Raw genomic sequence first — 22,037 nt, forward strand, 5'->3', positions numbered from 1 at the left:
TTTTAGGCCTTGTTCTTGGGCCTTTAGCTTTTTTCACATGTAATATTTATATTTATATTCTTTGGGCATGTAATAATTTGTAATAACAAACAATTTAGGGTGTTAGTGAAATTGGTGAAATGGGTATATTCTAATGTTTGGATGAAAGGGTAGAGAACCTGCCTATAGGATTACATGATTTATTACCCAACTTGCCATATATGTTGTTTAGCTTCCATATACACTAGTAGAAATCATGCCTATAGGGAATCACACACTCTCACTCGACTTGTTTACTATCAAAGCATGAGCTTAAGTACTTTATTCCCATGCCTACTGCTATGTGTTACTAGACAACATGCTTGTAAAAAACAAATGTCAATAACTGCCCTTCAATTTACATAATTGCAGCATATTCATTAGGTACTATGCATATAAGATTGTATTAACTTATCTTCTCTGGATCCTTATCTAGATATCATGTCTATAAGGCTTTAATTGACTAATTAGTCTATTGTCTTTATCGCGTTGCTCGCCTAGAAACCATAGTGTTATATTAACTTATACTCTACTGGTCCTCATCTAGATATCATGTCCATAGATTCTTAATTGATTCATCAGCTACTATTATATCTATCGCTCGCCTAGAAAACATGCCTATAGGGATAAAGTGCTACAAAATTAGTTTTTCAACTACCAACTATTAGAACCTACTATAAAATATTGCTACTCGTTTAGAAAGTATGCCAATAGGATCAAACACGAATAATTTTGAACCCTTCCAATGGTTTTTGCTACCTCTTCGCATAAACAACTTAGAGATCATGTCTAAAGGATTTACAATACCTATAATCTGCAAATGTGTTGTTCTAACATAATCAGCATTACATGTACGTTTGAAATCAAATCACATAGAAACCATGTCTATATGACTTAATTACCTTAATTTGCCTCAATTCTAAAACTATCTAATGCCTAATGTGAGAATCCACCTCATTCAATATTGGGTTAACTATTCTTTCTTATTTACTTTGATGCCATTTATTGCTATTTATTTCTTGACATTCTCTCTTCATTGATGATCATGAAACATAACATACAAGTTGCGTTTAATTTGCTTTCAACACTAAGCTACGTCACTCGTATTAACCATTTATAGATCTGAAGTTATTATCATTAACTAGGTCTAATCCTTTATTATATAAATTTAATTGATTTAATCAGAGATCTACACTTTTTTGTCAAACAGTTGGTTACGTGAGTTTTCATCTTATTGGCGAGAGTTCTATTTTCCTACTTGTAACCCCTTCCCCTATTACCTGAGCTTTCACCTTATTCGCTCATATTAATGACGAATTATTTCATTACAAATATTACTTTTTCTTGTAGTGCTTCTTCTCATCTCACTTGAAACCTTTCCTACCATCTTTTCTTTTCCTTCCATCTTATTCTCGCGATATAGCTAGATTTCTCGCTATGTGAGCAAGGATTGAGATTTTGAAAGGGTAAGGGTGGTTGAGTTTGGACACTATATTTCCCATTTACAAATGCTGCAGACACATTTATTGTTGAACAGTAGAAGAGAAGCTACAAGCAAGAGTTGAACAACTATTAATCTCCTTAGTAAAATACAGAGTAAAAAATTGGAAAAGTAAAAGATAAAAACTGAAAAGATTTTTATCAATCAAATAATTCCCAATTTGTGGTAGCAGGAGGTGGATCAAAAGTTTCCCACATGGTGGTGACTATAACTGGCTTTATTTTTGCATTGGCTATTTTTAGCACATCAAGGGTTTCCACACATTTTTGCACTCTTTGTCCCTGCAAGCATAAGTCATCAACTAACCAAAAACTCTATAAACGAAAGCACAAAGAACATTATATTACAGAATTCATAGGGGTGAGGAAAAAATTAAGGTCATAAGAAAAGTATGATATTCATTTATACAATGGAGATTATAGAATACGCGAACTCTAAACTAACAAAAAATTTGCTTTTAATAATTGGAAAATAAAAATACAGTCCTAGTCATAATTATTAGGTTCTTACTTCTTACCATGATTGGCCTTTCATTTTACCTTTGGACTTCTTTTTTTCGTCTAAACCATCAGGCATGGGAACCCACTTTTCTGATTAATTGAAATTTCCACTGCGTAATACTTATTAAATGCAATATTTCTTATCAGAAATTTATCTATTCTGAAGACTTGAATCCGAACTCCATAATTTAGTGGGAGAGAAACTTGTACATACCATCACATCTCGTGGTGGCCCTTTGGACTTTACATTCTCTGATTACAGGAGCAGATTTAGGCCAAAATTATAGTGCATGTGAATTCATGGTCTTTCGGTCAAATTAGATATTTTATGTACATATTTTTTTAGAATCAATCTAATATATTTACTCGCTCCCATGCTTCAAAAATATTGAATGATGTACTTGATTGAATATTGAGTTATTAAGGATGAGGGATCAATTGCCATTATATATTTTCTTTTTTCTTATTTCTTTAGTGGTTCTCATATTTTAAAAATCCTAAATCCGCCTCGTCTGAATATGTACATGGAACATCTTATCGTTTGGTTCTTAGAGAACAAATCATTTCATGTTAAAGAAAGTAAGATACCATCTCTCGCGGGCTATAGAATAATATGTTATGATATTATTACAAAAAATTGCATAAACATGACATTGTTTGGGCTGGTCTATTATTTTGTATCCTTATTTCGTTATGAGTAGAACTTTAAAGTCAAAAGTTAAAAATATTAACCATAGGGCAAACTATGGGCAAGATTGGTTCAACTTGACAAAAATTCAAGACGATCTACTTAAAGGCTATTTGTGTACTTCACCATATTATTAGTATACAATGAATTTTAACAAACAACTTATGAAAGAAGTAAAATAAGTGGGCGTTTGGACATAAGAAGAATTGTCAAAATTCAAAATAGAGTGAAAAAGTTTTTCAAAGTAAAAATGATATTTGAAATTTAGAGTTGTGTTTGGACATGAATTTGACTTGTTTTTGAAGTTTTGTGAGTGATTTGAGTGAAATTTTGAAAAACAGTTTTTTTGGAGTTTTTCAAATTTTCGAAAATTTCCAAAATGCATTTTCAAGTGAAAATTGGAAATTTTATGAACAAACGCTGATTTCAGAAAAAAGTGAAATTTTTTTTGAAAAAAAAGGAAAAATTTCTTATGCCCAAACGGGCTCTAAATATAGGGAAAAAATGAGAATAGGTACCTGCAAATTCTTCTGGGCACATGCATCTCCTTCTACATCAATGTTATCCAACTTGACAGCTTGTCTCATTAACATCTCAATCAAAGTAGTGATCTGTAATTCTGCTACTTTCTTCCCATTTCCAATTGACTTTTCAATTGCAGATATCTATAAATAATTATTATCAAAATAAAAAGCACACCAATTAATGACCATTTAAGTAGAGCATAAACTCCCAACGTGCATGATCATGAATATTATGAAAAGGTCAGTCTTCAAACTCTTTATGCTTTGACCAAGACTATGTAATGTTCGTTCCCGAACTGACAACCTAGATTAGTTCACTAAGAACAAATTTACAAATTTTAATTTTAGTTTTAATTTGGTAAAGAATTCAGAATGCTTGTACGATTAAGGACACAAAGAAAACAATCCGTGCATTTTTGTCCCGCAGCTTTTCCTCCAGCTATGTACAATTATGATACTAATTGCCCTTTCAACTACCTAATTTAATTTCAACCTCACATTATGCATCATAATATCTAAGTAATTGAAAGAGTAGCCGTTTGTGTTTGACCAATTCATTTGAGAGTTTATTTTGCAATGTTTGATAAACAAATTGTGTTTGGCAAATACTTCCAAAAAGTATTTATGAGTATCAATTACAAAAAGGGAAATATTAATGTTTAATTTACAATTAGTATTATTTAAAAGAAAGAAATAAATTTAAATATTTATGTAAGAGAATTTAATTTAATCCTTATTTTATTTAAATAAATATAGAAAGCACTATCTATTCTTGAGAAACAACAAACTAGATGGTATTGCCTTCTTTCAACTATAATATATGTATGCATGCAAACATAAAAGAAAGAAATAAAACTATAAATTGGACATTTGATATTGATATACTACAAAAGAAAAAAGAAAAAAGGAAAAGGAAATCATATCTCGTGAAGAGTGTTTGAAGTTGGTGATTAACATTGTAAATTATTTCAAAGAGGAATAGAAAACGAAGAAGAAAAAAATAACGGCAGAATAAAAAAAGAAGAGATTTATTTATAGTAGAGAGACTGTTTTAAAGAGGATAGGAGAATAAAAATACACTAAACTGAAAAAGAAAAGAAAGGGATGGTAAAAAAATGGAAAGGTAAAAGATTAAATTAATGAGGAATAATTTAAAAAATAAAAATCTATGCTAAAGATATTTTTATCTTGAAAAAAATAATTTTCTACTTCTGCTTCTTAGGAGAAGTTAGAATTTGTAGCTTCTTCCCAAAAGTAAAACATTATTTTTGTTGCTGCTCAATTTAGCCAAACACCCTTTTTTTTAAAAATATTTTTTTTTGCGAAAAAACGTTTTTGACCTCTCAGAAGCTTAGTCAATCAGGCTTTAGGTCGTATTTTACTTCAGATTGTACAAGTAGCCTCTAGTTATATAAATCTGTCGTTGGTACTTTCTCTTTTATATTACGGATAGTTTAATGCATATTTTACACTATCAGTTTTCACTTCAGTGTTATCTGTTGTGGTAGATTACTTTTTTATTTTCATTTTTCTGATTCCTAATCTTTATTAGTATATATGATTATCCATAGTTACTTATTAAGTTACCTGATTGTATACAATTCCTTAAATTGTCAATGTATAAAAAGTTAACTCTACAAATTACCCCCTCGGTGTGCAAAATAAGTGTCATTTAAGATTTTAATACACCCATTAAAAAAACATCTAATAACATTAATAATAAAAGTTAATTAACTAAATTACCTTTTATTATTCCTCAAATTATTATTTATCTGTCTTCAAACTTTTTAGATCATTACTTTATTGGAGTACAACAAGAGCAAATTTAGAAAAAAATGTTTAATATCTTCTCGGTTTCTTGAAATAACACTTATTTTAGACCAAATTTATTTAAGTAAAAAGACATTTAAAATGAACCGAAATAATAATGCGGTATTTAATTAAAAGGTGCTAATTACCTGCTCAGCCAGTTTATCAATTTCTGCGGACACATCGTTAATCAAGCGATGAGTGGCTTGGATTTTGGCGTTCTTCCTCATTTGCATGAATCTTTTCTCCTTGCTTTCTGGATCCTCGATTAGGATGATTTTTGATCGATCTTTGACTCCACACATGTCTAAATATTCTCCATTTTCTCTTTCTTTTCCTCTGATTATTAGTCTCTGTTCTCCAGGTTGTAATCCTGTTTCTTCTGTTAATAACTTCTTCAATTCCCCTGCCACCACCAACCCAACTGGTTTTACAACACTAGGGGTCGTTTGGTACGATGGAAAAGTAAAAATAATCCTGGGATAAAAATTTAGTATCGTCTTATCTCTTGTTTGGTTACTAATTACGGAATAAATTCTCTCGAGATTAAAAATAGTATCGGGATAACTTAGGTGAAACAATAATCAGGATAAAACAGTAAAATTAAAAACCCCATAAGACATACCAAACGGTCAACACGAAATAATACTAGCACAATTAATCATAGCATAACTTGTCTTCAAACCAAACAACCCCTGAACGAGTTAATTTTGGGAATTATTCAACTTTCAAGGAATAAATTAACACACAAGATTAAGCATAGTAGACATTTTGCAGCTTAATCTAGGAGTTGTTGTTTGTAGTAATGCACTGTAAATAAAAACAAAATCAAACAACGCGGAAATCACCATTATATTTGGCACAAAATAAAAATTCAATAAATAAGGAATTTTTTGAGTTGCCATTGCCATTTATATTTCATTGTATTTTCCTAATATTTTCTAGAAACTAAACAAGCCCATAAACATGGCTAATATTTTGCAACAATTTCATTTTAAAAACATATAACATAATATGCTTCTTAGTTTTTTTATCATTCGGCTAGCTACTTGTATTATCTCTAGCTGGACAGGAATTGCTATGATATTGTTCTCGGTAAGTTGATAATAAGTAATTATTATAATTGCAAAAATAAAGTATTGACGATGAAACACCTAGTATGCCCACGAAATATCGTAGGTAATCTCAGGACGCATTAACTTCCTATAAAAACTATTATTTTCCAAAATATTTCGACATTTTTCGAGCGACTTTTGAATATAGAATTTTAATTTTAAGATGTGAACTATTATTAAGAAAAAATATTATCGGAGTCTCGAGGGATACTATTATACTTATTTTGTTGAAATCTAACCGAATTAATCTTTGGTTTTTAAATTGGGAAAACTACATAGTATAATTGTTTCGGAAGATAATAACCAACAAAATATATATTTTTATATATTAAAATATAATATTCATATACTCCTAATACATATTTTATGCATAAGTTAATTTGCATATTTGGCTTGTGTACGTAATTAATTTTGGTCAACCAACCAAATGTGTAATTTGCCGTTTTAAATTATAATATATTAATAATGTAAATATTACACCATAAGCACAATGGAATTGAGTTCAAGAAGTTATTTTTTTTATTTTTTTAGATTATTATGTCAAACTATGGAATATTACATGTTATTAGAGGCCAAAATTAATCTAATAGTATCAAATATAGTGAAACGTTGACTTACCAAAAGTGGCGTGAGGATTGACGGAGATCTCATACCGAGCAGCACCATAAGCCACACGAATCCGCAAATTCAGAGTTATTGGAACGTCGGAATTATCACTCCGTCTCTGCACTAACATGCCTCCGGGCCTCATCTCCCACTCTATTACCTCCTCTTTGACGGCGGCAGCGGCGGTCGACGAGGTCTTATCCGCACTCTCGGCTTTTCCGCCGTTGAATTTCAGTTTTCTCTTCATCATTTTTTACCTTCGCCGGTAACTATTACCGGAGAAGATATTGCGGGGAATAAGCTTTCAGGAAGTTGTAAAGATTAACTATTCCCCACTTTCTACCGACATGCACCAATTGTTTTATAAAAAGGGAATAGCAGTTATAATATCACTCCGTGGCCCCCACCCCTCCAAAAATAAACCCCACATCCACCAATTATACGAATTACTGAATGTGTATTTTTTTTTTTTTTTTTTTTGTGTGTGTATGTGTGTAATAGAAGTTCCAATATATTTTTATAGGCAGAGTACTTGGAATTATCCTAAACTTGACATATTTTATTTAGTGTACGCTTGAACTAAAAAGTATGTACATTTGCTTTAAATGCGTGTGAGTGCAAAAAATTAAAAAATTAGCTTCTAAAAATGGGGAAAAAATTCAAATGTTACTTGTCACATAGTCAATGATTTACTTGTCCCAAAGTTGTAATTTTCTTGTTGCTTCTTAACATACAATGTATATTTTATTTTAATTTTTTATTTAATTCTTCTTTAGATGCAATGATTATTTGTATTTATTATTGTATACGGTCAAAATAGGGCTTGTCCTTTTTTATGACTACTCTAGAAAGCGATAGGCCGAGATTCAGCCTCGTATTATATCGAACCATGATGCAAAGTTAGATTGTCAAGCTCGTGGCCCCGAGACCGATTAAGACCAAAATCAACCAAGATCGAGACCGAACAAGAAAGAGATCGAATGAATTTTACCAAGTCGAATAACGGAAAGGCGAAATATCCGCAATCGGGAGAAATTTACGGTGCGAATCCCGGCACGTATCATGAAGAGGCCGATTAATTAGTCAATCATGAAATTTCTTACCTCATATAGAATTATACTTAGAGTAGGACCCCCTACTATATAAAGGGGAGTCTGATCATTTGTAACCATCATCATATTCACGCAATACAAATCAATATACTGTCATTCTCTATTTATCATTATCTTGTTATTCTATTCTTAAGTCATTTGATACATATTTGGTTCAAAGGTGACCGAACTCGAAGGCCAACGCTGTATAATTTGTGTGATTTGCATTTATTCTTTTATTGTCTATTTCAATACTAATTTATTCTTATCAATTTGTACCAAGTTATATCATGTGTCCTTAAAACTGCGTATAAATTCAATTGTTATCCGATTTTAGGGTAAACAGTTTGGAGCCTACCGTGGAGCTAAGGATAATAGTGGTTACCTGGTACAAACTTTCGTAACACACACTATATTACACTTGTTCTTTGAAGTATCTTGATTACAATATTAAAAAATATCAAACTCTAAGACAACACCTCAGCACATTGACAACGATCTCAGTCACCTCGGCAAAAATGAGAACATTGCACCAGGAAACATTATACCCCCTGCTAGCCTCGATGGAATTCCAGCTGTAGATCCAATTGACGTCAGTTCACATGTAGCCATTAATGGAAATTTGGTCGTCGATCCCAAAAGGAGCATCCGCGGGGATGCCCGATCATCTACTCAAAGCGCACGTGGTGGTGAAGATGGCGGGATCAGTCTATGGGCGATCTTCGAAATGTTGCAGGCTCAACAAGCTGCAATAGCCCAGCTCCAAAATCAGAACCACACGCTGAGCAGGGTCGAACCTAAGCCATCCCAGGAAATCATACACAGGGTCAAATTGGTTTCAAAGAAGTCGAACGAGAAGGAATCAGAGACCAATCCTGCAATCATAAAGATGCTCAAAGAACTTACAAAACGAATCGAGACAGGGGAAAAGAAGATCGAGGAAAGCGATAAGAAGGTGGAAACCTATAACTCCAGGGTCGACCAAATCCTGGGGGCACCGCAAATATTGAAAGGACTAGATTCCAACAAGTTTGTGCAAAAACCTTTCCCCCGAGTGCGGTTCCGAAGCCAATCCCCAAGAAGTTCCGTATGCTCGAGATTCTTAAGTATAACGGGATGACTGATCCAAATGAACACGTCACCTCCTACATGTGTGCTATCAAAGGAAATGACTTGGAAGATGACGAGATCGAATCCGTCTTGCTGAAGAAATTCGGAGAGACTCTATCGAAGGGTACTATGATATGGTATCATAATTTACCGCCTAATTTTATTGACTCGTGTATGCTTGCAGATTCTTTCGTAAAGGCAGACGCCGGGTTTATTAAGGTCTCAACTAGGAAGTCGGACCTTCTCAAGGTAAGACAGAAGGACAACGAGATGCTTAGAGAATTCGTGTCTCGATTCCAAATAGAACGGATAGATTTGCTACCGGTCACCGACTATTGGGCTGCTCAAGCTTTCACTCAAGGTTTTGATGTTCGAAGTTCAGTGGCTTCACAGCAGTTGAAGCAGAATTTGATGAATACCTAGTGGGCATTTGGGCCGATGTGCACAATCGGTATCAGTCGAAGATCAGGGTCGAGGATGATCGACTGAGGCTCCTTCTGGGTTCATTTATCGTATCAGACTTGTGGATAGAATCAAAAGGGATATTGACCGAGAACCAAGGTCGAATAGAGATCGATATCAACTGTATAATGGATACCGTAGATGCAGCGGATCTGGGTAAAATTCTGCACGGAATAAAAGGAGAAATGATCAAGGCCAAAGTTCATGCGGACTCATGAGTAAGATCGGCTTCGATAGATCTATCGGTCCCAAAGAAGCACCACGATTGTCGGAGTACAACTTTAATGTGGACGCAGCTGCCATCGTATTGGCCATTAGATGCATCAAAGATGCCAAATGGACTCGACCTTTGAAAATTGATCCAGCACAAAGGGATCCCAACCAAATATGCAAATATCATGGCATACATGGCCACATGACGGAGGATTGTCGACAACTGAGGGAGGAAGTAGCCCGTTTGTTCAACGACGGTCATCTTCGAGATTTTTTGAGTGATCGAGATAAGAATAATTTTAGAAACAGAGATTCTAACAAACAAACTGGACAAGACGAACCCCAACACGTCATCCATATGATCATCGGAGGGGTCGATGTTCCCTAGGGTTCAATGATAAGATGCACCAAAGTGTCAATCACAAGAGAAAAATGAGCTCGGGATTACTTACCAGAAGGGACTCTATCTTCAACGATTAGGACGTAGAAGGAATCACGCAACCTCATAATGATGCACTAGTAATATCTGTACTTATGAATAAAATTAGAGTTAGATGTGTGCTAATTGATTCAAGTAGCTCGACCAACATCATTCGGTCGGGGGTCGTAGAACATCTCGGCCTGCAAGACCAGGTCGTACCAGCGGCTCGAGTGCTAAATGGATTCAACATGACCTGCGAAACTACTAAAGGAGAAATAACATTGCCGGTAAACGTTGCTGGTACCATACATGAAACCAAGTTCTATGTAATCGAGGGGGACATGCGATACAGCGTCCTGTTTGGGAGACCATGGATCCACAACATGAGGGTTGTACCTTTGACCCTCCACCAGGTATTAAAATTTTCAACACCAGAGGGGATAAAGACGGTTTAGGGGAACAACCCGCCGCGAAGGAGATATTTGCAGTCGATGAAGTAATTTCGATATCAACACTCTCATCGACAAATGGCTCAGGTTCAAAAATCAAACAAGGAGTTAAATATCAATTATCGATGCCAGCTTCGACCCAATCGGACAAGCAAGGGATCGACGAAGATGATGACTTCGGGGTTCCTCGATCTTTTATCGTCCCCGATTATTCTGACGCTACCAAGTCAACGGTCGAAGAACTGGAGCAGGTCGTGCTGATCGAACATCTGCCTGATCGAAAGGTATACCTTGGCACGGGGTTAACTCCCGAGCTCAGGAAAAAACTCATTTAATTTCTTATAGCTAATATGGATTGTTTTGCTTGGTCCCATCTCAATATGACAGGGATCCCACTGGAGATCACTACTCACAAACTGAGCTTGGACCCGAAGTTTCGCCCGGTGAAACAAAAAAGCAGACCCAGTCCGAGAACAAATATGCCTTCATCAAGGATGAGGTAACTATAGGGGGGAGGTCAAATACCCAGAATGGTTAGCGAACGTAGTCGTGGTTCCTAAGAAAGGGAACAAACTAAGAATGTGTGTAGATTATAAAGACCTAAATAAAGCATGCCCAAATATTCTTTCCCTTTGCCTCACATCAATCGCATGATCGACGCCACGACCGACCACGAGACTATAAGTTTTATTGATGCATATTCTAGGTACAACCAAATACGGATGAACCCGGGCGACCAAGAAAAAACCTCTTTCATCACTAAATATGGAACGTACTGCTATAATAACGTAATGCCATTTGTTTTAAAAATGCCAGTGCCACTTACCAAAGACTAGTAAACCAAATGTTTGAAGAACAAATAGGAAAAACTATGGAAGTTTATATTGACGATATGCTAGTTAAGTCCCTGCGAGCAGATGACCATTTAAAGCATTTGTAAGAAACCTTCAATATATTGAAGAAGTACAGTATGAAGCTGAATCCAGAAAAATGTGTATTCAGGGTCGGGTCCGGCAAGTTTCTCTGATATCAAAGCTATCGAGGATATCACGGTAGTGGAAAATGTGAAGGTTGTACAAAGGCTAACCGAGCACATTGCAGCCCTGGGGCGGTTCATCTCGAGGTCGTCCGATAAAAGTCATCGATTCTTCTCGTTGCTTAAAAAGAAGATAAACTTCACATGGATCCCAGAATGTCAACAAGCTTTAGAGGAACTTAAGCGATACTTGTCGAGCACACCAATTGCTTTACACGCCGAGGGCGGATGAACGACTGTACTTGTACCTAGCGGTATAAAAAATAACGGTAAGTGGAGCCCTAGTCTGAGAAGAATAAGGTACACAATTTTTGACTTATTATGTCAGTAGAACCTTAGGTGAGGCCGAAACTAGATACCCTTACTTAGAAAAATTGGCACTCGCCTTGCTAAGTGCCTCTAGGAAACTGAAACCATATTTTCAATGCCATCCTATATGTATTGTAACAACCTATCCTTTACGAAATATAATGCATAAATCCTAACTCTCGGGATGATTGGCTAAATGGACCATCGAAATCAGCGGGTACGATATCGAATATCAACCCCGAACGGCCATTAAATCCCAGATTTTGGCAAACTTCGTAGCCGACTTTATACCGGCCCTAATACCCGAGGCCAAAAGAGAGTTGTTCGTAAACTTGGGAACATCTTCGGGAATCTGGACCCTCTTTACAGACGGTGCCTCGAACATAAAAGGGTCTGGACTTGGCATCGTACTAAAGCCTCCCACGGGCAATATAGTTAGACAATCTATTGGAACTGTAAAATTGACTAACAACGAAGCCGAGTATGAGGCCATGATTGCAGGTCTCGAACTAGCCAAAGGCTTGGGGGCGGAGGTTATCAAGGCTAAATGTGACTCCCTCCTGGTGGTAAACCAAGTAAATGGGACATTCGAGGTTGGGGATGAATGAATGCAAAGGTACTTGGATAAGCTGCAAGTAACGTTGCATCATTTCAAAAAATGAACTTTGCAGCACGTGCCCCAAGATCAAAACAGTAAAGTCGATGCCCTCGCAAACTTAGGGTCGTCGATCTAAGACAACGAGATCAACTCGGGGGCGATCGTATAACTTATAAGGTCGGTAATAGAAGAAGGTCACGCCGAAATAAACTCCACAAGCTTGACTTGGGATTAGAGAAATAAATACATAGAATAGTTGAAGATCGGAAAACTTCCTTAGATCCAAAGGAATCGAGGGCCCTGCGCAAAAAGGCAACTCATTTTAGCTTGTCCAAGACGGAACCTTACTCAGGAGAACGTTTGACGGTCCGCTAGCGATATGCCTGGGACCGGAAGATACTGAGTACGTTTTGAGGGAAGTCCATGAAGGCACATGAATGAATCACTCAGGCACCGAATTACTAGTTCGAAAGGTAATCAGAGCAGGGTATTACTGGGTTGATATGAAAAATCGGGCTTGCCCTTTTTTATGACTAATCGAGACTAGAAGGCGATAGGCCGAGATTCAGCCTCGTATTATATCGAACCATGATGCAAAGTTAGATTGTCAAGCTCGTGGCCCCGAGACTGATTAAGACCGTGCGAGATCAACCAAGATCGAGACCGAACAAGATAGAGATCGACGGAAGCTTACCGAGTCGAATAATGGAAAGGCAAAATATTCGCAATCGGGCGAGGATCACAGCGCAAATCCCGACACGTATCATGAAGATGTTGATTAATTAGCCAATCATGAGATTCCTTACTTCATATAGAATTATACTTAGATTAGGACTCCTCTACTATATAAAGGGGAGTTTGATCATTTGTAACCATCATCATATTCAGGCAATACAAAGCAATATACTGTCATTCTCTATTTATCATTATCTTGTTATTCTGTTCTTAAGCCAGTTGATACATATTTGGTTCAAGGGTGACCGAGCTTGAGGGCCAAGGCTGTATAATTTGTGTGGTTTGTATTTATTCTTTAATTGTCTATTTCAATACTAATTTATTCTTCTCAATTTGTACCAAGTTATATCACGTGTCCTTAAAACCGCGTATAAATTCAATTGTTATCCTATTTTAGGGTAAACAATTATGTATTTATTTTTTGCCCTTTTTATGTGTTTTTTTTTTTGGGGGGGGGGGGGGGCTCGATAGGTATTGCTTCAATACATAAGTCAGTGTAAAGATTATTAAATATGGATCACTGAAGTTATATAATTAATTAATTTTAAGATGAACATTTCCGTTTTTGGCTTTGTTTTCGATCAATAGCAATTACAGAAAATATTACTGATGTACAACGGTAAACAGATCCTAATATGCTCTTATTTTATTTTTCGAATCAATTAAGTATACCATGAATCAACTATTTAACTACTTAATTTCCATCTACAATCTTCGCCCTTTTCTATTTTGCTAATTTTTTTTGAAAGAACCACAAAAATAAATTATTTAAATGTGAATGTCTCTCTAAATATTTTTTGTTTCATTTGTGATTACCTTTTCTTTTCTTTTTGAGGAAATGTATTTGCTATCTATCAATATTAGTTTCCTAGACAAGTATGATTACAAGAGGTTTCTAACTATTGCGTTCTCTAAATATCATCCCACACTTCTTAAATTATATTTTTAGTTGATTCCATAAGTAAAAGCATTAAACGTGTCAAAGTCCAACGTTAAATGATCCTCTAAACGTAATAATATGTAGATAAAAAATTAATAATTAAGTTACATATCGATAATAGTAGTAGTAATAATAATAAAAATAATAATAATAATATTAAAGAAAGTGACAAGTCACTCTAATTATTAAGTTCTCTAGCACATTATGAAAGAAATGAATGGGGAAAAGAAGGTTGACCAATAGGAGATAAGCAAATGTATTGGTCAGAATAAGCCAATATAACAGCTAAGCAAAAGATTGCCGACAATCTAAGTATCAAAAGATGACATAGAGTATAATGTTTGTGTTTACTTTTGAAGAAGATTGGACATCAGTGAGCCACTTTTCATTCTATTATTGGATACAAATAATGTACTTGAAAATAGATTGTGGCCCTTTTTGATAGGCTTATCTTGATTAGGTAAAATTTTGGCTATCAAGTTTAATTTTGTGGAGTAATCCTTCATTAGAAGCTTCCTATTTTGTTTGCAGTTTAAAGGATACACGTGATTGGGAGGTGAGCCATTAGTTGTTTAAGTTTAACAAAAACAAGAGATTGTACTTAAAGGCAAAGAAAATAATGCTTGCTCTTCCAAAAAAGGAAAAAAATAAACAAAGAGAAAAATGAAAGAAAAACGAGAATTAAAGAACAAATAGAATTAAACACAGACGAATAGTTGGCGAAACTAATTAATTAGTTTAACAATTAGTTAGATGTTCCATGTCATTACCTATAAGTTAAAGAAACGTTTGATCGTATTAATTGTCTTAAGTTTCTTTATCTAGATAAATCTTTTTATTAGGAGATAAGCAAGTCATTTTGTTATTAATTCGAGTTGTCAACTGATAAGGTTAGTTAAGATGTATCTTTTATTTATTTATTCTTATTATCTTTTATGATTTTCTTTTCATTTTTTTGCGAAACCAACCAGTATTCATCAACAAATAATGATGGCCGAAACAAAGAATTAAGTGCAATTAGAGTAAAGTACATTGATTTAAAAAATTAGGTATAGAGTGAGGTATGGAAAAAGAAGTTTTAGTTCTACGCTTTAGTTGTATTCCCAAACACCAGCAAGTTGATACATTACCTTCTTTTCTCTTATTTAATTTTTGTTTTTCTCTCTGAATTTCATAGAGCAACGCTAAAGTTATTTTCGTACGACCTATAGGTTATGAGTTCAAGTTATGGAGCAGCCACTAATATTTATATTAAAACAGGATATCTACATTACACCCCTTTCACGAACTCTGTGTGAATACGAAAACTTTTGTGCGCTACACTGCCCTTTTATCCTGTCTGAATGAATTAAGGCCAAAAGATGCAAAACTTTGTAGCAGTTCTGGAATTAAAATTCTAACGCAAAATAACGTTCAGAAAATTATTTACCAATTAGACGGGCATAGATGATAATACGACGACTACTCAAATTTATCTTTTCCTATTCCACTGTTTTCTTCCTAAATGTTTAACAAAAAATAAGGACTTCGGTTAAAGCTTATATTAGATGAACTCGAGTTACTGATGATCAAATAGAAATAGGAATAATTGAGAAATAATAACTGAATGCAAAGTAAATCAATGTATTCTAATAGTATTTCGTGTCCTTACAAATGATCAGTCTTCTCATTTTATAGCTATTTCTAAGTAATACGTTTTGTTTCTACCATAATTGAGCCATTAAATGTCAATTAATGGCATTTAATGACATTTAATGTAATGTTACAATCAGTAATCATATTTGATTCAATACAGATTCCTTAACGTTTCCCGTATTTAATGCTTAATAGTACATATCTATACCTTATTTACTATCAAATTCATTCCCTTTCATCATAAAGAGGTTTGAGTGCCTATCTTCCTTGCTTTTTCCCTGAACATCTGCCCGTGCCTGTTGAAGCTCGTGCTCTTTGACTATTCTTCATCACCTATCCTTCTTTGACTGGTCCACGTATCATGACGTGTCATCTTATAATGAATTCCATATATAAACTTAATTTTTCCCAATACACTAACATTTCCCATTCCATTGTTAACGGTTCAAAAAATTCAACATGCAAACACCAAGTCGACGTTTGTGTTAGAACATGCGCAGCAGAAGCAAACATATAATTCCGGCATCAAATACATATAAATTAGACAATGATATAATTACGAGATTAGAAACCACTAACATCTTGAAAACGTTGCATAGGTCCTCCACAAAGCAAGAATCCAGGGCTGCAGTCTTCTGCTTTGCTCCTTGTAAGACCTTGGACGAAATTGTTTTGAGTGGACAAAAACAATACAACTCTGAAGTGTCTTTTATTAGGCGAAAACGTCTTCCTTATGTAAACCTGGAATTCAGTCAAAAGGGGGCTAAAAACGTGTAGGATTCTACTTGTGCAAGTAGAATCCTACTCTAACTCAAAAGGATGACTTTTCTCTCAAGTTACTGTTTACCTAAACCTGTCCAGGTTTTTACTAGGTATGGCAGGGACCACAGAAACAATAAGAGGCTACCAATTATAGCATTAATTCGAAAATTTGGATGAATTAGTTGCAGTTTATTTCACTAAAAACTGCAATTGAACTCCTTAATATGAATTTTAAAAATTCACTAACACTTATTTTAACTCCAATGTTAAGGTCACAAATACCAGTTAATTAAATCACTGACAATTTAATTTAATTAACTAATTAAATCCTTTGTAATTCCGCTTAGCTATTTTATGTGACGTATACAAAATTCACCAGTCCGATTTTCATATGAAAACCTATAAGCTTACATAAAGGGGTATCATCAAACTCAAAACCGAGTCATGGATTCTATCAACTAATTATTATTTTACAAATGCTATTCGTTATTGTCCAATCTATTGGGCATACACTAACTCTGAATAGAGTTGTATCTTTTGATAAATTAAAACAATAAAAATATCACATTGATCATAATAACTATATCAAGATTTGGAGTATAAGCTCATTTAATGAATCAGAGAAAATATTTTATATATATTCAGTACAAAAACATCTTTTCTCTACTTGGTCCATTCAATATATACTAAGTATATTAGCACAAGAAGTTAGAGTAAAACCACTACCATAATTAAGATAAATTATACTTTAATCTTGTGCTACAATCATCAAGATATTTTGCCCAATAATATCTTTGATTGTGAACATAATTTATTAATTATGAGAACTGATAATTTAATCTTCTGTGCATGAGCTAAGACTCCATACACTAAATTATCTACTACATAACTAAAAAGGACACACATGTAATAAATAATTTATTTAAAACCATACTTTATTGAATTGAATAATTCAAATGAACAATTGTTCCATAAAGAATAAAACACAATACTATAACTAAACTGCATGGTTAATAGTATATCCTAACAATCTCCAACTTAGACTCATAACCATGCGTCTACAACTCTAATTCCCATTCCTTCTACATGCTTGTCAAAAATCTTATGTGGCAAGCTCTTTGTAAACGGGTCTGCCAAATTATTCTCTGACGCAATCTTCAACACTTTTGCATCACCTCTCTGAGTTATGTCCCAAATTAAATGATATTTACGCTCAATATGCTTACTCCTTTTATGGCTTCTTGTTCCTTCGAGTTCGCAACTGCACCACTATTGTCACAATAAAGTACAATTGGTGCTTGAACCGAAGGAACTATATTAAGCTCTTCAGAAAGTTCCCAAGCCAAATAGCTTCTTTAGCTGCCTCAGAGGCAGCCACATATTCGGCTTCCATGGTGGAATCAGCAACACATGATTGTTTGATACTCCTCCAACTTATAGCTCCACCTCCTAAGGTAAAATATATCCCGAGGTAGATTTTCTAGAATCTCTATCTGGCTGGAAATTTGAATCGTATAGCTAATGGGTGCAAGATCACCTGAGTGATAAACCAACATATAATCCCTAGTCTTTTTTAGGTACTTGATTATATGTTTAATGGTAGTCCAGTGTTCTCGTCTAGGATTAGACTGAAATCTACTAACTATGCCAACAACAAAGCATATATCGGGTCTAGTATATAGCATAACATATATGAGACTCCTAACAACGAAAGCATAGGACCACCTTTATTTTTTCTATCTCATCGGTCGTTTATGGGGACTGGTCTTTTGACGGAGAGATTCCATGCCTAAAAGGAAGAAAACCTTTTATGGAATCTTACATTCTAAATCTGGTGAGAATAGTATTAATATAAAGTGCTTAGGATAATCCCAATATCCTTCGCATGCGATCTCGCATAAGCTTGATCCCAAGGATATGTGCCGCTTGTCCCAAGTCTTTCATATCAAAATGCGAGGATAATCATTCCTTTACTGAATTCAACATGCTCACATTATTTCCTATGAGCAAAATATTATCTACGTACAAAACCAAAATGTAACTTTATGTCCATCCCACTTCTTATAGACACAAGACTCGTTTTCACATTGATCAAAATCGAAGGTTTTAGTCGATGTGTCAAAACAAGTATTCCATGCTTTAGAAGCTTGTTTCAATCCATAAATGGCTTTCTTTAATTTATACAACATGTGCTCATTGTCATTTTTTATGAAACCAACTGATTGTGCCATATAGATGCACTCATTAAGACTTTCATTAAGAAAAGTCGTCTTGACATTCATTTGCCAAATCTCATAATCGTAATGAGCAGCAATGTATAAGAGAATCCTAATGGATTTAAACATGGCTATTGGCGAACAAGTTTCCTCATAATCGATCCCTTCTTTTTGGGTAAACCCTTTTGCAACAAGCCTGGCTTTAAAAGTTTGCACTTTTCCATCTACTCATCTCTTTTTCTTATAGATCCATCTACAACTAATGAGTTTGACTTCAATAGGTGGTTCTACAAGATCCTAGACTTGATTGAAGTACATGGACTCCATTTCAGATTTCATAACAACAACCCATTTATTAGCGTCTGTATTATGTAGTGCTTCGTCATAATTAAGAGGTTATGTATTAGGCTCTTCAGAGATTCTATCACAAGATTCTACCAAGAGCACAAACCAGAGAGGTTTTTTTAATAATTCTTCCACTACAACTAGTCACTACAGGTGCAGATTGATTTTGTTGTTGAATCACAATATCATTTTCCGGAACTGAAGCCTCAATGTTATCCTCCACGCCTTGCGGTGCTGGGATATCATTAACTTCTTCCTATAGTGCAGGTTGCACAACAATTTCAGGTTGCTCAACAAACTGAGGTTGATCAACATTACTCCCACTACTTTGGGTTAATGAGATGTCAGGCAATTGCTCTTGTGCGTTCTGCTGTCTATTGGTACTTTTTACACTATGATAATGCAGTGGTATGTAAATACTGGCTTCTGGAATACGTTCGAGAGATAAGTCATTAGTTACTCCATTACTTAATTCCTGTAAAACTAGTTTACTTCTAGGAATATGGTTCATTAAATAGTCCTATTCTAGAAATCTGGCATTTGCCGTGATAATTACCTTCTTTTCTTTGAGACAATAAAATAAACCTCCTTTTCGTTCCCTTTGGATATCCAATAAAAATGCATACTTCTGTCCTCGATTCCAATTTATCCGCTTTCCCTTTCAGCACATGTGCTAGACAACCCCAAACCCGAATGTGCTGTAAACTTGGCTTGTGCTCAGTCCACAATTATGCTGGAGTTGAAGGTATTGACTTTGAAGGAACCAAATTTTTAATGTAATTTGTTGTTTCTAAAGCATATTCTGAAAAGGAAGAAGGCAAATCAGAATAACTTAACATTAATATAACCATTTCCATAAGGGTTCTATTTCTTCTTTCTGCCATACCATTTTATTGTGGTGTTACTATAACATATAATTGAGATGTAATTCCACAACGGATATGTATTTAATGAATTCCGCAGAAAGATATTCACCACCACGATCAGATCGTAATGTTCTATTATATTTATCATGTCATTTTTCCGTTTCCGTCTTAAATTCTTTGAATTTCTCAAAACATTCAGACTTACGGACAGATAAATGTATCCATATTTTGAGTAATCATTTGTAAAAGTCACAAAATACTCAAAATCACCTCTTGCTTGTATATTCACAGGACCACACAAATCAGAGTGAATTAATTCTAACTTATCGCTAGCTCTATTTCCTTTTGAGGAAAAATATCTCGTAGTCATTTACCTTCTAAGCAGGATTCGCATGTTGGCAGCGCCTTCACTTCAATGAACCCAAAGTTCCATCAGAAACCGATCTCGAAATCCTATTTAGATTTATATAACATATACGTAAGTGCAACAAATAAGTTTGACTCAATTTAGAAATACGTTTTCTTTTATGTGGCAGATTAATATTATTTAATTCTTTTGGTTATAGCACATGAGGAGATATATCAAGAATAAAAATGTCATGTACTCTAGCAGCAGTGTAGATAAAACGTTTATTAAACTCAATAACAATAGAGTTATTAGCAAAATAAACATTATAGCCAACATCCATTATTTTCGAAACCGAAATCAAATTACTTCTAATAGAAAGTACATAGAGAACATCTTTCAAAACTAAAACTCTACTACTAAATGAAACTCTAATATCTCCTACTGCTAAAGCTAGTGTTGGCTCGCCATTTGCTTAAAAAATGCAAACTGCATTCTCACTTAGCTGCCACATTTCCTGAAATCCCTGCAAAGTAGTGCAGATATGATTAATGGCTCCTGAATCTGCACATCAAAACATGGTAGAGACAACCGCTAAACAAGTTTCAACGACTTTAAATTTGAATTACCTTGCTTATTCAATTTTGCCAGATAGGTAGGGCATTGCCTTTTGTGATGCCCAGATTGCTTGCAATGATAGCACTTTCCTTTGGGCTTTTTCACTCCAGCAGTCGCACCTCCAGGTGCCAAAACCTTTTGAGCCTTCTTTTTTTTTTTACTGCCTTTCGACTTAGAAACCGAAGATTTCTCAATATTCAGTGCCACAACTGGAGCTTGCTATTTGATAATAGATTCTACCGCTTGCAACTCATTCAATAATTTTGCTAGTGACAAATCCATTTTGTTCATATTATAGTTCAAGCGAAATTGTTGAAAACTATCAGGCAGAGTCTGCAGGACCATCTCAACTTGAGATTCCTTATCAATCACAGTTCCAAGGACCTACAGTTCATTCAGAAGACCCATCATCTTCAGAACATGGTCCTTAACTGATGATCCTTCAGCCATCTTGGTGTTCAAAAGGGCTTTCATGGTTGTCTGCTTAGCCGCACGCTTCCGCTCACTGAACATCTCTTTGAGACTTTCGAGCATGTCATAAGCAGACCCCATAGACTGATGTTGATGTTGCAAAACATTTGCCATAGAGGCAAGAATATAACATCGCGCCATCTCATCAGCCTTAACCCATTTGTCATAGGCCTTACCTGATTATCAGTAGCATCTTTATCAAGTTTTTTGGGGCACTCCTCAGTGATTATGAATTTGTAACCTTCAGCAGTTAGGACAATATCAAGGCTCCTTTTCCAGTCAACATAATTCGGACCTTCTAACTTATTTTGGTTCAAAATTGAGGTAAGTGGGTTGAATGAAGACATGGTTAATTTGAGAGATATTCACATTAAATAGATCATTAGTTATGTAATTAGAATAATTATATTCAAAATAGCACATTACACATATAACCATGCTCATGAATAATTATATTCGTTAGAAAAACTTAACTATTCATACAAAATATATGAGTTATGTAAGATATTTACCCCATAAATTAAAACAGGACCAATTCAGATGGCCAAAAACCTATCTAAACGACCCTAAACGCCCAAAAAATGATGAATGTCATGAGCGATGCGCATTGCTCACTGGGTTGTTTTCGATGAACCTAACAAATTTGAGGTCAA

The 22,037-nt window shown here is 34.8% G+C and overlaps 2 protein-coding genes across 2 annotated transcripts; both read right to left on the reverse strand.

Moving 5' to 3' along the window:
* Positions 1–1,512: 1,512 nt before the first annotated feature.
* LOC107826027 (BAG family molecular chaperone regulator 3-like) lies at positions 1,513–7,120 on the reverse strand. Its single transcript, XM_016652966.2, has 4 exons — positions 6,774–7,120; positions 5,190–5,446; positions 3,226–3,372; positions 1,513–1,800 (listed from the first exon to the last, which is right to left on the reverse strand). The coding sequence occupies exons 1-4, from the start codon at positions 7,009–7,011 to the stop codon at positions 1,660–1,662; spliced, it is 783 nt and encodes a 260-aa protein (XP_016508452.1). The 5' UTR covers positions 7,012–7,120; the 3' UTR covers positions 1,513–1,659.
* Positions 7,121–20,770: 13,650 nt separating this feature from the next.
* On the reverse strand, positions 20,771–21,731 carry LOC142180722 (uncharacterized). The gene is made up of 5 exons (XM_075252786.1): positions 21,561–21,731; positions 21,346–21,468; positions 21,154–21,297; positions 20,925–21,084; positions 20,771–20,859 (listed from the first exon to the last, which is right to left on the reverse strand). The coding sequence occupies exons 1-5, from the start codon at positions 21,729–21,731 to the stop codon at positions 20,771–20,773; spliced, it is 687 nt and encodes a 228-aa protein (XP_075108887.1).
* Positions 21,732–22,037: the final 306 nt, after the last annotated feature.

This window comes from Nicotiana tabacum, chromosome 5 (assembly GCF_000715075.1).
Source record: "Nicotiana tabacum cultivar K326 chromosome 5, ASM71507v2, whole genome shotgun sequence".
NCBI classification, from domain to species: domain Eukaryota; kingdom Viridiplantae; phylum Streptophyta; class Magnoliopsida; order Solanales; family Solanaceae; genus Nicotiana; species Nicotiana tabacum.

Excerpts from the sequence above, each read along its gene's own strand:
- LOC142180722 (XM_075252786.1), bottom strand. The coding sequence starts at position 21,731 with ATGTCTTCATTCAACCCACTTACCTCAATTTTGAACCAAAATAAGTTA. Across the intron at positions 21,469-21,560 it reads AAGATGCTACTGATAATCAG|TCTATGGGGTCTGCTTATGA; the intron begins GTAAGGCCTATG and ends CATCAACATCAG. Across the intron at positions 21,085-21,153 it reads TATTGAATGAGTTGCAAGCG|TCGAAAGGCAGTAAAAAAAA; the intron begins GTAGAATCTATT and ends TCGGTTTCTAAG.
- LOC107826027 (XM_016652966.2), bottom strand. The coding sequence starts at position 7,011 with ATGATGAAGAGAAAACTGAAATTCAACGGCGGAAAAGCCGAGAGTGCG. Across the intron at positions 5,447-6,773 it reads CAATCCTCACGCCACTTTTG|GGGAATTGAAGAAGTTATTA; the intron begins GTAAGTCAACGT and ends TGGTGGTGGCAG. Across the intron at positions 1,801-3,225 it reads GTGCCCAGAAGAATTTGCAG|GGACAAAGAGTGCAAAAATG; the intron begins GTACCTATTCTC and ends TTATGCTTGCAG.